This window comes from Cnephaeus nilssonii (genome assembly GCF_951640355.1).
Source record: "Cnephaeus nilssonii genome assembly, chromosome: 4".
NCBI lineage: Eukaryota > Metazoa > Chordata > Mammalia > Chiroptera > Vespertilionidae > Cnephaeus > Cnephaeus nilssonii.
In genome coordinates this window covers 12,444,256-12,457,197 of record NC_137075.1, presented here as the reverse complement: position 1 = coordinate 12,457,197, position 12,942 = coordinate 12,444,256, and the positions used below count along the sequence as shown (strand labels likewise).

At 44.9% G+C, this 12,942-nt stretch overlaps 1 protein-coding gene across 8 annotated transcripts in view; it reads left to right on the top strand.

The window, feature by feature from the left end:
• The window catches only part of SVIL (supervillin), a 273,866-nt gene that overhangs the window by 245,319 nt on the left and 15,605 nt on the right, over nucleotides 1–12,942 (top strand). For all 8 annotated transcript variants that reach the window (XM_079767917.1, XM_079767916.1, XM_079767919.1 and 5 more), the window contains 8 exons: nucleotides 345–500; nucleotides 1,653–1,789; nucleotides 2,397–2,544; nucleotides 2,673–2,818; nucleotides 3,986–4,161; nucleotides 6,805–6,949; nucleotides 7,330–7,606; nucleotides 12,291–12,442. In XM_079767917.1, the coding sequence (XP_079624043.1) occupies nucleotides 345–500; nucleotides 1,653–1,789; nucleotides 2,397–2,544; nucleotides 2,673–2,818; nucleotides 3,986–4,161; nucleotides 6,805–6,949; nucleotides 7,330–7,606; nucleotides 12,291–12,442 (1,337 nt within the window). The remainder of the gene's footprint in view (nucleotides 1–344; nucleotides 501–1,652; nucleotides 1,790–2,396; nucleotides 2,545–2,672; nucleotides 2,819–3,985; nucleotides 4,162–6,804; nucleotides 6,950–7,329; nucleotides 7,607–12,290; nucleotides 12,443–12,942) is intronic.

The window sequence follows — 12,942 nt, the reverse complement described above, 5'->3', positions numbered from 1 at the left end:
CATTGTTAGGCATTAACAGCTTTGAGTGGAATTTCAACAAATGAGTCCAGTTCCTCATTTCATACTAAAGTAGCTGTACCACATTATCACTCTATTCTTGTCTCTACGTGGTGAGGTGTGACACTTGTCAATAGCAGTTTATACTTTCAGTACAGTGTTGAATTCTTAATACAGGGGAGGGGTTAAGCATTGCACTGCATAGTTAATCGGACTTGTTAATCAGGATTAACTTTTAAAGAAAAAGATAGCTGGTTATGAATAATTTCTGATTGTAAACATTGTCATTTCACCTGAACATCTTGCTTTTCCCTGTGTTTTTGTGTTTCTTTATTCAATCGGCCCAGTGTCCTCCAACTCCAACTTCTCAGAAGTCACCCTGGCAGGTTTAGCCAGTAAAGAGAACTTCAGCAGCGTCAGTCTGCGAAGCGTCAACCTGACAGAACAGAATTCTAACAACAGCGCAGTGCCCTACAAGAAGCTGATGCTGTTGCAGATCAAAGGTGTGTAAGAGCAGGAGGAGTTACATCAGGGCCGGGGCTTCAGGCAGGCAGCATCAGGGGTCCTGACTGCCCTTAACTGCCTCTCATGGGAAGGGAACTCACCTCACGCTTTTGAGGACCTGCAGTGCACCAGGGGCTGAACTTCCTCCTCTCAAGTAAGCTTCTTAAAACCCATGAGGTGGCGTACCACTGAGGCTTAGCGGGTTAGTAACGTGCCTGTGGTCCACAATTGTTGAGCAGCATTGAACCTAGGTCTCTCCCATTTGAGAAACAGCTTGGGCAGCTGCCCCCTTTACCCCGGGGCCCCTGCCACACACTGTCAGGCAGTTACCAGACCCCCTACGTTGTCATAGTGTTCTCTCCACACAGTTGCCTCCCTGAGACAAACAAGAGTCAATGCAGGGCAGAGGGAGAGAGGTACATCCTTGGAGAAGGAATCCAGAGGAAGCAGAGCAAGTGAGGTAGAACCGGATTCCACTCCATCACCTTTTCTATCCATAGCAAGGGAGACCTAGCTCTGGGCTGTGAGCATAGATTTGGATGTGTCCCAGTGGCAACTGCTCAGTGTTAATCACCAGGAGAGGATAGATGAAATCTCCTCTCTGTCTGGGAGGGTTTCCCGTATGTTGTGCATGTCCACTGTCCTTCCCAGTGACTGGCTCCAATAACCAGCCTCTATTCCTGGTTCTAACCCGGAGGCGACACTATCAGGGTGTTTGTAGAAAGATCCACAAGGCAGTGCTTGCCTCTAGGCTGATGCCCGAAGGACTCCCAGCCAAAAACTCTGGAGCAAGCCGAAGCTGTGAAAGGCACACGCTCACCTGGGAAGACTAGGAGATGAGCGAACAAGGGAAAGGAGCGTGGTGCTGTCTTTCCTGAAGGAAGGAACCCCAGCTCACCCGTATCTGTGCTGTAACTGGAACTGACAGTGGTCCTGAGGACATGGTGGCATTTGGGAAGGCACCAAAAGGAACGTAATCTATGATGCTGCCATTCTGAATCCCCCTCCGCCATTCCCAGTCACGGGAACTAGTATATGTAGGCCAGACTCTAGAATTGAAAGCGATGCTCGGACGGGGTGCTTTCTGGTCCTTCCTGTGGCTGGGGGCGTTCTCCTTTCTGGGAGCTGGTGTTTCTTTGCCTTGTGTTCAGGAAGAAGACATGTGCAGACAAGACTGGTGGAACCTCGGGCTTCGTCACTCAACAGCGGGGACTGCTTCCTCCTGCTCTCCCCCCACCACTGCTTCCTGTGGGCAGGAGAGTTCGCAAATGTCATAGAAAAGGCGAAGGTTGGTATCCGAACAACAAGATAGTTTAGTTGAGCATCTCCTTTATACACCGACAGAATCTTCTACCGGTTGCCAGATGATTGCAAAGCTTCTCAAGTGCCCAGTTTCATTGGAGTGAGAAGAGATAGATATTGTTCCGAATGTCTCTCAAACAAACTTCCAGTAGGTGTTCACGTGTGGAATTTTAGGGGGATTGTTACCTATCCCTCCAGGTTTGAAGTCCTGGTTTTGTTCTCACTCTTGTGTAAAAAAGGAGCTGGCACATCACTTCAAAGTAGCTTATCCCAAGTCCCTGTGAAATCTTGCTCCAGACACAGTGAATGGAGGGTCTCCTGGGGAAAAGTCCAGAGAACAGGTAGTTTTTACCAATTCATGTGATCTGTTGAATTTGAAGATTAAGAACTATAGCTCTAAAGAATTGATACCTCTGGTTGTTTAGTTACATTTTCTTAATTTTGTTGAAAATATTCATCCACCAGTGCCTTGGGCTCCTGGTCACCAGGTTTTCCTTTCAGACACACCATTTCTGGTCTTGGATTTCAGAGTGTGCCTCTCCAGCTAGCCACAGGCTGTCTACACAGATAATGGTGTTCCTCCCTTTTTTCAGGCCTCAGAACTTGCAACTTTAATTCAGACAAAGAGGGAACTCGGTTGTAGAGCTACTTATATCCAAACTATTGAAGAAGGAATTAATACACACACTCATGCAGCCAAAGATTTCTGGAAGCTTCTGGGTGGCCAAACCAGTTACCAATGTAAGAGTTTACTCTATTTTAGAGAATGACAAGACTTAAATATCCTTTCTTCTCCCCTACTTCATCCTTCTAAACCAGCCCCATTTCAACATCTAATGTAATACCCTCTCATTATTCATATCGCAAAGCTGCTGGAGACCCAAAGGAAGACGAACTGTATGAAACAGCCATAATAGAAACAAACTGCACTTACCGTCTGGTGGATGACAAGCTTGTTCCTGATGACGACTTCTGGGGGAAAATCCCAAAGTGCTCCCTTCTGCAATCAAAAGAGGTATAGGGAGTGGGTGGAGCAGTCTGCACAGGGCTGCCCAATAAAATAGATAGTAAGTGCCCCATAAATGCTAGCTATCAGTCAGTACTGTCGTGAGTTGGTAACATCTTTTGAAAGGGTATTTATTTGTAATTTCCAACCATTACTTCCATCTTGATTACTAATATAGAATTTAGAATATTGTTCAAAGGAGTTTCAATAAATTATTGAAGCTTTTTTCTATTTTAGGCAATTATATATATATTAGCCCTATCTCTTGATTTTTGTATAAAAATTAAATAATTTTCAGTCCTTATGTTTCAGGAAATTATATATTATTTCTATATGTCCTTTTTTTTCTCTCACACCCTAAATATTAAATACATACATTTCCAGGTCCATTAAGTAAGTAATCTGAGTGTTGAGAGAAAAAGTGCTACTCAAAATTTTATTGAATAGAAGAGTATTATAAAGACTGAAATCTGAAACTAGATTGATTGTATCATATGTGTGGGCATTTAAATGGGGGAAAAAACAGTCACAGAAATAATCAGGAATAACTTTAAAGAGAAAGTGAAATTGAGCCTTGTTTGAAATTAAGTAGAATTTGGATTATTGGAAATGAAGGGAGAAGTTATTCTAGGAAGAAAGAATAGAACAAACTATAGGCTTGAAAATAAGAGATAGTACCCCATTCATGAATTCATTCAGCAAAGAGTAAACCCTATTGTAAATATAAGTATGGTATGGTCTCTGCCCTTGGGGGTCTTAGAACTATATAGAGGAGAGATGACACCTGTCATCTCTGTGCCTGGAATGTATGAAGTGACCTGTATATACTAAGTGAATGAATGGAAGAAGAAAGGGAGGGAGGGAGGAGGGGGAGAAAAGGGAAGGATGATAGGAAGATGGCCTTCACTCTTTGATGAATCAGAAGTTTGAGGTGGTTTGAGAGTTCAGAGGAGGGAACATTAACTTGGGCATTTAGGACAATGAAACAGAATTCTACCCATCGGGTAGAGGCTGGCTGGAAGTGCCAGCTTGTAGATCTTGTTATCTTTTTGTGTTTGTATTGATTGCTCCACCTGGGTTTGTATCATCACCCATTTGACTCGCTGTCAGTAGGGGGCCTGATTCAACTGGAGCTTATCCTTGAAGTTAATAAATTCTTCTGTGCCATTCTCCCAGGTACTGGTGTTTGATTTTGGTAGTGAAGTTTACGTGTGGCATGGAAAAGAAGTTACATTGGCACAACGGAAAATAGCATTTCAGCTGGCAAAGCACTTATGGAACGGAACCTTTGACTATGAGAATTGTGACATTAACCCACTGGATCCTGGAGAATGCAATCCGCTTATTCCCAGGTACTCCTGTGAGCTCTCATGGCCCTGTAGAGCGAGCAGATTCCCTCAGGGGGCTCAGTTCTCACCCCAGTTGGCTACTGTTGCTCTTCATAGGTTTTTGTTTTCATCAATGACTGCCATACAGTACCATGAATATTTACAAAGGAACATTTCTTTAGCTTTTACCTAAGTAATACAGAAATACAGATGTCTTTTGGAAGATGTTTGTTATATTACATGCCTTGAAGTGAACAAATTATTTTCACCTGCAGCATTCCAGGTGCTATTGACAGATGAATAGCAATTGTTTAAACAAATTACATGTTGATCCCAGGGTCTGGAATTCAGCCATTAATCTAAAGGTGCAAAAGCAACACATTTCCTTCTAACTTCATACTGTCCCAGCATAGCCCTTGAATTCCAGGGTTTATCATTTATTTGGCAGTAGGTGACATTTATGCCTTCTCTCAGAAGGAGGGGGGATGATATGGAATTAAAATAATGATTGTAAAATTATTATTTTCTACAGCATACTGGACTTTTTAAGGTAATTTGGCAAATCCTAAGAATACGCACAAACTCAAAGAAATGTGATCATAAGAAAAATAATTCTTTATGCAAAGGGATTATTTTTTTTCTTAACAACTAGAAAAGAAGAAGTGTGTGTCATAGAAATAGGTGTGCATAGGTATCACACAACTGCATTTTAATCATTTCCATTGAACTAGTATACAAATTTCAACTTTCCTACCTAGTTTTCTGTTTTAAAATCAAGTTATTGATTTTATTATTATCAAATAGAAACTATTAAAAATTCTGTTGATATAAGGTGAAAAGTTTTCAACCCCTTTTTAATCACATTTAACCTAAAATTAGTATTGTAATAACTAGCATTTTACAGACAGAGGCGAAGGCTAAAAAGAATCTCTTACTCAGTATAATAAATGAAAAATACAATGTGTGAGCATAAAATCCATATGATGGACAATTCCTATTTAGCAGTGACATGCCCACAGATCTGGAAGCAGCTGAGGGAGTACTCAGCCCCCTGGTTTTCAACATCTCCCAGATCAGAACCAGCTGAGGAGTTTTTCTAAAAAAATGCATGTGCCAGCCCCCGCCCCAGAGATGTGTTTTCAATTCGTGTGCAGTATCAGTATGTCTTAAAAGCTTCCCAGACATTTTAAGGTGCAGCCACGATTAAGCCTCTAGCCCTTCTTAAGAAACAAGGAGGCTGAAACCACTGAGGTGTCATGACTTAGCCCAATTGGGTAGTGTGTGTCATAGGGATGGGGACAAGCACACCAGCTCCCACTCCTGTTCCCACTGTCACACTGAGGCCTGTTCCCTCTCGTATGTGTGCAGCCTCACAACTTAAAAGATACATTTCTAAAACTGACCCCAAGTGCATTTCCTGTAGGCATCTTAGCAAGTCTGCAGAGTCAAATTTATATAAAAGACAGTCATTCGGCATTTCTGGTGAAGACCACAGCCTTTCAAGAGAGTCCTGCATTTTCCATAGTTGCTGATACTTGGTTCCTTAAATCCCCTGGGAGAATGGGGCAGCAGTATCTGCACCCTGCTTTGGTCTCCTTTGAGACAGGCAGCCTCTGTGATGTGCCTTTGGGCCAGAAGCTGTAGTCTGGTCCAAAACAGGAGCCACAGCAGGGCCCAGTGAGCACTGCCCATCGGTCTGAGGCGTCATATGCATCCTGGTCACAATTCACAACCAATGGTTGATTTGGAGGGATGAGAAATGCCCACACCTTCTTCTCAGGGCTGGACCCTCCACAGCATGTATTTTCTCAGATGTACAGGCATACTTCGTTTCATTGCACTTCACAAATGTTGAGTGTTACACGTTGAAGGCAAGACCCTCCACCAGCAAAAAGATTATGACTTGCTTTTCTGTGGAGGTCTGGAACCCAGCCCACAGTATCTCTGAGGTATGCCAGTACCTTTCTCTCGGTCACCTTTTGTTTCAAGCACAGGTTCACATTCTGAGGTACTGAGACAGGACCAGCCCTCCAGGCTGGGCTGTGCCACTTCCTTCCCTGTGTCCTTGTGCTCTCCCTGCCTACTGTCACGTCCAGGGGCCTAGAAATAAATATGCAAACCTTAACTTCATGGTATATGAAATTATGTTCAGTTTAGTAACAGAGGAGAGTTAGACTGGAGAGTTTGTCGTAACATGACTTAAAATAATAGAGTTCAGGTGAACTCCCATCTATTCCACTTTACAGAAACTTGGTGAGCAGCTGAGGTGCCTGAGGGCGGCATGAAGGAGGCCAGGAAGATACGCATGTAATTCCTGCCTCACCTGCTCCCAGCCTAGTGCACAACCCCCAGGCTCTCCCGAACACGAGAATTTGCTAGGATGCAAGAAAAGTCCAGTCCTGACGTGGTCCTCATTGCATTTCAACTCATAATTCTGTGGACGCAAAGCTTTGCAAGGCTTTGGGCTAAAATAATAAAATGTCACTTATTTGGTAAAATAAGAAAGAACAGACCATTCTACATACTACTTATATATTATGGGGTGTTTTTTTGTGTGTGGTTTTTTTTCAATAACCACATGTATTTGTTTTAGATTCCTTTCCTTTGTTTTATCATGGCTTAACTATGGCTCTTTTCCTGTCTGCACCCCCACCCACCTACCTGCAGAAAAGGACAGGGGCGGCCTGATTGGGCAATATTTGGGAGACTTACAGAACACAATGAGACTATTTTGTTCAAAGAAAAATTTCTCGATTGGACCGAACTGAAGAGACCTAATGAGAAGAACGCCAGTGAACTTGCCCAGCAGAAGGTAATCTGGGTGGCCAGGCCTCAAACCTCAGGGCTTGGTTTGGGTCCCAACAAAAGAGGCCTGAAAGCTAAAAGACTTCCCAGGATTTACTAGTAGAACAGCAAACCAGTTTCCTACTATATTCCAACTCGAAGAGTGAAAATAGCCTTGTTTGCACCTTTGGGTTTATGGGCGTCCCGCTCACTATGGTGGGGTAGGTATTCAGGCCTCCCCGAGTCTTTCCCATAAATGCAGCCTTTCCCTAATGCAGTGCAATGCCCTGGGACAGAGTGTGAAAGCTGTGCTCTGACACTGTCCGGTTAACCGTGAAGCAGCATGGAGTGCGAGACAAAACGGCTTGAAAAATAGGCAACTGATCAGACATTTTATGTTCCCTGTAGGAAGATTCTAGGGCTGAAGTCAAGCCGTACGATGTGACCCGGATGGTGCCAGTGCCCCAGACGACAGCTGGCACTGTGCTGGATGGGGTGAACGTGGGCCGTGGCTATGGCCTCGTGGAAGGGGATGACCGCAGGCACTTTGAGATTGCCAGTGTCTCAGTGGATGTCTGGCACATCCTCGAATTCGACTATAGCAGGCTCCCCAAACAGAGCATTGGGCAATTCCACGAAGGGGACGCCTATGTGGTCAAGTGGAAGTACATGGTGAGCACTGCAGGTTAGTGACTTACATTTTCTTCACGCTGAGGCAGGCCCAGCCCCCACACCGAGGCTGGGAGCCCCAGGGCTGCTGGAGCCCGACTCCCTGTGCGCCATGTCTCACGCTGGCTGCGTGGGGGCAGCGCGCCAGCATGCTCATTCGCTCTGAGTACCAGTTAGTAAACCTGTAGATGAATTCCTAACAGCCCAGGACTGCTAACATCCGGGACTTCTCCTTACAGAGATGAAACTTGCACGTTGGGATTTTTCCAGGAACCTCATTCCCTCCCCTGCGCTGTCCCCAGAGGTTTTCTAGCCAAGTGATCGTTTGCCTCCAGATGACATTGGACATGTGGATGGATGCTGCTTAAATTAAAGTAGTTGAGTAAAGCATATGTGGATGATTTAGAACTGAAACCAAATGGTATAGTAACATTATAGCAAATACATGCACAAAAAATAATGTATTAAAAATGAAAGAAGCTATTTCTGAGGGAGGACAGTGAGTGGACTCTGGAGAAAGACTCCCTTTTCTTTGCCAAAAAGTAGCCTTATCCATGTTATGCTCAGTGTCCGTCCTCCCTACCCATTCAGCAGGGAGTTTATGTCACAACTCTGATTTTGAGATTCAACTACAGAAGAATTGATTCACCTCCTTATGATCCCCTTTGCCTCCACATGGTTTGCTGATTAAACACCTGTAGACTTAGAACCATTTGATTTCTTTCCTAGTTTATCAAAAATAAAGCTTTTAATCAACTGCACAGCATTTACTGTGTGTTAGAGACTTTATAGGGAGCAAGTCAATATTTCAGACCCTGCCTTCAAGAAGTATCTATACTAATAAAAGGGTAATATGTTAATTAGAATGGATAGACCGTACATCTTACTGATGTCATTCCGGATGTCCTTCCTGACAAAGCCAGGGCCCAGGCGGCGCCATCCTGGGTCCCGGGTGCCGGCCCGGGCAAAGCCACCCAGGTCCCAGGTGCCTGTGGCCGGCCAGAGGGAGGGAAGCCCAGGTCCTAGTTGCCTGAGGCTGGCCGGAGGAGGGAAGCCTGGGTCCCAGGTATAGGGGCCAAGGCAGAGGTGGTTAGGGGCAATCAGGCAGGCAGGTGAGTGGTTAGGGGCAATCAGGCAGGCAGGCAGGTGAGCAGTTAGAAGCCAGCGGTCCCAGATTGTGAGAGGGTGCAGGCTGAGCTGAGGGACCCTCCCCGCCCCCCCCCATGCACGAATTTCATGCACCGGGCCTCTAGTCTATATATATAAAAGCCTAAGCAACTGTTACGACTGGACAACTGACCGATAGCTGTTACGTGTACTGGTCACCAGGGGGCAGATGTTCAATGCATGAGCTGCCCCCTGGTGGTCAGTGTGCTCCCATAGTCAACCTCCCATTGTCCTGCCGGCCAGCCCAGATTGGCCCCATGGGGACTGTGTGAGACGGCCCCAATCAGCCCCAATTGCCAGCCAGGCCAAGGGACCCCACCTGTGCATGAATTCATGCATGGGACCTCTAGTATGTTATAAATGACAATGAGAGAGCTCGGTCCCCTGAGATGGCAACTGCCCGCAGTGGGAAGGCGGGACAGGAGGCTGTGCAGTGTTGTGCCCAGCGCTGGGCTGCAGGTGCTGGGGCCACCCAGCACACAGGTACACACTGGGGCTTTACCTCAGGCTCTAGCTGAGTGCCCAGTGAGCTCATGAGATGTGTTCTGTGCTTGTGCTCATTTTTCAGATAAGGAACAGGACACAAAATTAAGTAACTCACCTGGAGTCACACAGCTAGGAGAGAGTGGAGCTGGGTACTGAAACCATGTTCCCTTTCATAAGGAGGCCCTGTCACTTAGAGGGAAGGTCACGGGCCCTGGAGCCATATGGCTTGGGTCTTCTCTCAGGCCCTCCATACTAGCTCTGCAAGTTGGGTAAAGTTACTTTACCTCTCTGAGCCTCAGTTTTCTCACCTGGAAAATAGAGATTATAACACCCAACTCATAGAATATTATAGGCTGGTATGTATAATGTTTAACATATGCCTTGCAGGAAATAATCATCCTTGACATTCTCAGCAGCAACGGCGTAATTACTACCTTTAAAGTGAAGATGAGATAATGTCGATTTACCCAAAACAACAGCAACTCCCATGAGTCACTATGCAGAATTGGCAAATGGAAGTAATAACCTGTGCTGCTGGCTGGCCATAAAAACAATAAGAGGGAATTTAGTGGGGAAGAAACTACTCAGCTCTGGGTGTGGAACAGGGAACTTTAAGGAATAACCTTTGAAGACTAGTTCTTGTTCTTAAAATACAAGGGGAACTGTTCACTTGTTTTATAAAAGGAGACGAAGGGGCTCTACAGTGTAAAATTGAGTCATTTCCTTACTTGAGCTGTTGGTTATAAAAAAAAAGTAATAGCAAGTGAATGAATGAATGAAATGAGATGAAAATAAATTAACAAAATAAATGTAAGATTTGAGGTCTTCATAGACTATTTCCCTGGAGGCCCCTAAGAAAGAATGATTTGAGCCAGGCAAATACTTTCTGTATTTCTTCCAAATAGACAATGTGTTCCTCTCACAGCCAGATCCAGCAGTATCTTTATGAGCAAAGTTACAACTTTGAAGAAGTCCAGCTTCAGAGAATTAAGTTAGAGCAGGGAGCACTGAGGTTCCAGACCGTCCCTCTGAAAGCAGAAAAACATAGACCAATGGCATTTGCAGTCACATGTGGTCCTCCTAGAAGCACTGGCCCCTTGCTGACTGCTAGTCCAGCTGCTCATCAGTCATATCGCACAAGGGCTGCACCTGCAAACAGAACTGAACTCAGAGCTCAGGATGCTCTGGGGCGTGCTCAGCAGAAAGCAGCAGTACAGTCATCTTGTTACTGGACACCGGCCACCCAGCACAGGCACACAGAGTTCAGCTCCTTGGGGTCCACAGCAGGGAGCCTCGAAGCCTCGGTGGGTCGGTGCCCTGCCCTAGGGACCACCTCAGGAGCTGCAGGGCATGGCTCTTGCCCCCGAAGGTCAGGAGACAAGCTGCTTGAGGTACCCAGTGATGTTGGGTCAGGCCACGTGGAGCGTGATACAGGTCGGGTTCCTATAAGTAGCAATCAGTAAGGGGGTTCTGCTCTAGACCCTTGACCGTGAGAGTTCATACCTCAGTTTTCTATTTCTCCTAAATACAACTGCTGCTAACGAACTTACTCTGGAAAGTATTTTGATGACATTAACACTTTAAATTAGGCATTTGATGGCTATAATGATTGTAGTTCAGAAGTTCTTACTAATAAAAGCTCAATATTTCCTTTGCTAAAATTAAAAATAAATAAATGAGTTAAAAATTAAGTTGTATATAGGATTACATTTGGATATGTTGAAGAAAGTTTCAAGAAAAATTAGTGAAAAATCTGTTTTATAAAATACAATTCTATTTTAGGTACACTCAAGTCCATTTTAGAATGTTAGGGTGCAAGCAGTGGTTATTGAGCATGACGACTATATATTTACACAATGTACTTACGTGCTAACAAATCCCAAGATAGGTACCAACTGCTGTGACCTATTGTAAGCATATCTTTTCCCTATAATCAGGTTAACACAACTAAATTTCACTATGTTGAAGGTTGCTAATCAAAGGCAAACCTTTATTCCTATCCAAATCTGCATAAATTTCAATCAGGTGCCTTCCAACTTAATTGTGGACATTTATAACCTGTTCATTGATGGTTGCTATTTCACTTTCCCACTAAAAATACACGGGCTCGACCAGTTGAGGTGTAGAGTAGATGGCACTGAAGATAGTGCTTAGAAGATAGAAGAAGGTGTCTATCCTGCTCATCTTTGTAGCGCCAGAATCCTAAAGAGTCCCCTGGCACATAGTAGTTGCTCAATAAATATTTGCTGAGTAAATGAATGAGGAGGGTCTAAAGTGAGGTCTATTCCTAAACGTAGTGGTTTTGAGGTCTGAAATACTGTCCAAAACCACCACTTGGCCAATTAACTCTCTGTGACTGTTCTTCAGTGGGATCTGCCTTCTGTGGGCTGCTAATAGGTAGCGAATGCCTGTGAGGCGCCAGACAGTAAGGATAAGCAACACTTACTACTAATCCTGGCTGCAGCCCCGGTGACAGATATTTAAATCCCAGATTATTTGATGAAAGTGATATGTCAACGATTCATCTCTTCTATTTCTGACAGAACTTCGAGACATCAAAGTGTGTGTTTTTTCCACTAGAATAGTTTTAACAGACTAAATGTTTTCCTTTGTGCTTAAAGCTGGCCCAGCTGTTGTTTTCAATAGATTATCTCTACCAGCAAATCTTTTGCCAAAGAATGGCATAATTCGGAAATTGCGCCTGCATCTTTGGGAGCTGTAGGTCCTGCTGCGGCGTCACCACTTCCTCTGTCACCTGGGAGTGTGTGCCATCTTCCTCTAGGATGGCAGGTGTTGTCTTAGGGCATCAAGATCACTTCCCTCCAGCTGAAGTTGCAGGATCCGTTAGCTGGAAGAGGTGGTTTTTCTCTTGTCCCACAGTACGATTTACTTTCCCTCCAGTGATGAATGGTTTCTCCTCAGCTTTGGTGCCCAAAAGCTATTTCTCTCCTGCTTTTCCTCGGAGAGCCTGAGAAGAGAGCCTTGCACTTGCCCTTCTTTTGTCTGATCAGCTGCTCACCCCGCCCTCTGCTGTTCTGTGTTTGCAGTGGGGAGCCGACAGAAGGCAGAGCACTCGGTGAGGGTGGCCGGCAGAGAGAAGTGCGTCTACTTCTTCTGGCAAGGCCGGCAGTCGACTGTGAGTGAGAAGGGCACGTCAGCTCTGATGACAGTGGAGCTGGACGAAGAAAGGGGTGCCCAGGTAAGTCCCGGAGAGTGCTGCACCAGAAGTGAAGAGAGCTGGCCCAGCATGGGTCGCCTGGTCCCCTAAGGGCCCGATTCTAATGAACAAAGACAACTCACCCAACACACTTTTAGTCCTGGTCGGGCTTCTCCAGACTTCAGGCTGCGCCTCATTTTTCTCCCCCGACCACTGGGCCAGGAAGGCCCACCTGTTGTAACATGGTCTTCAACAAAATGTATCTGCAAATAGCAGATGTTAGATGTTTACAAAGCCTTGGTTTTCAGTAGTAGTAACTGTCCGTTATTAAGCTGGCTCTGGGTTTTAATGGTGAGGAAGACCAGAACAGATATGGTCTCTTTCAAGTTTGTGAGGAAAGACAGAAAATAAATAAGTCAACAAAACAACCATGTAGTTTTACATAGCAGCAAATCCACAAAATAAGGACAAAAGGCTAATAAGTGGGTTTTTTTAAGTTTCCACCTAACTAATCATCAAGGAAATGGACATAGTAAAATAAA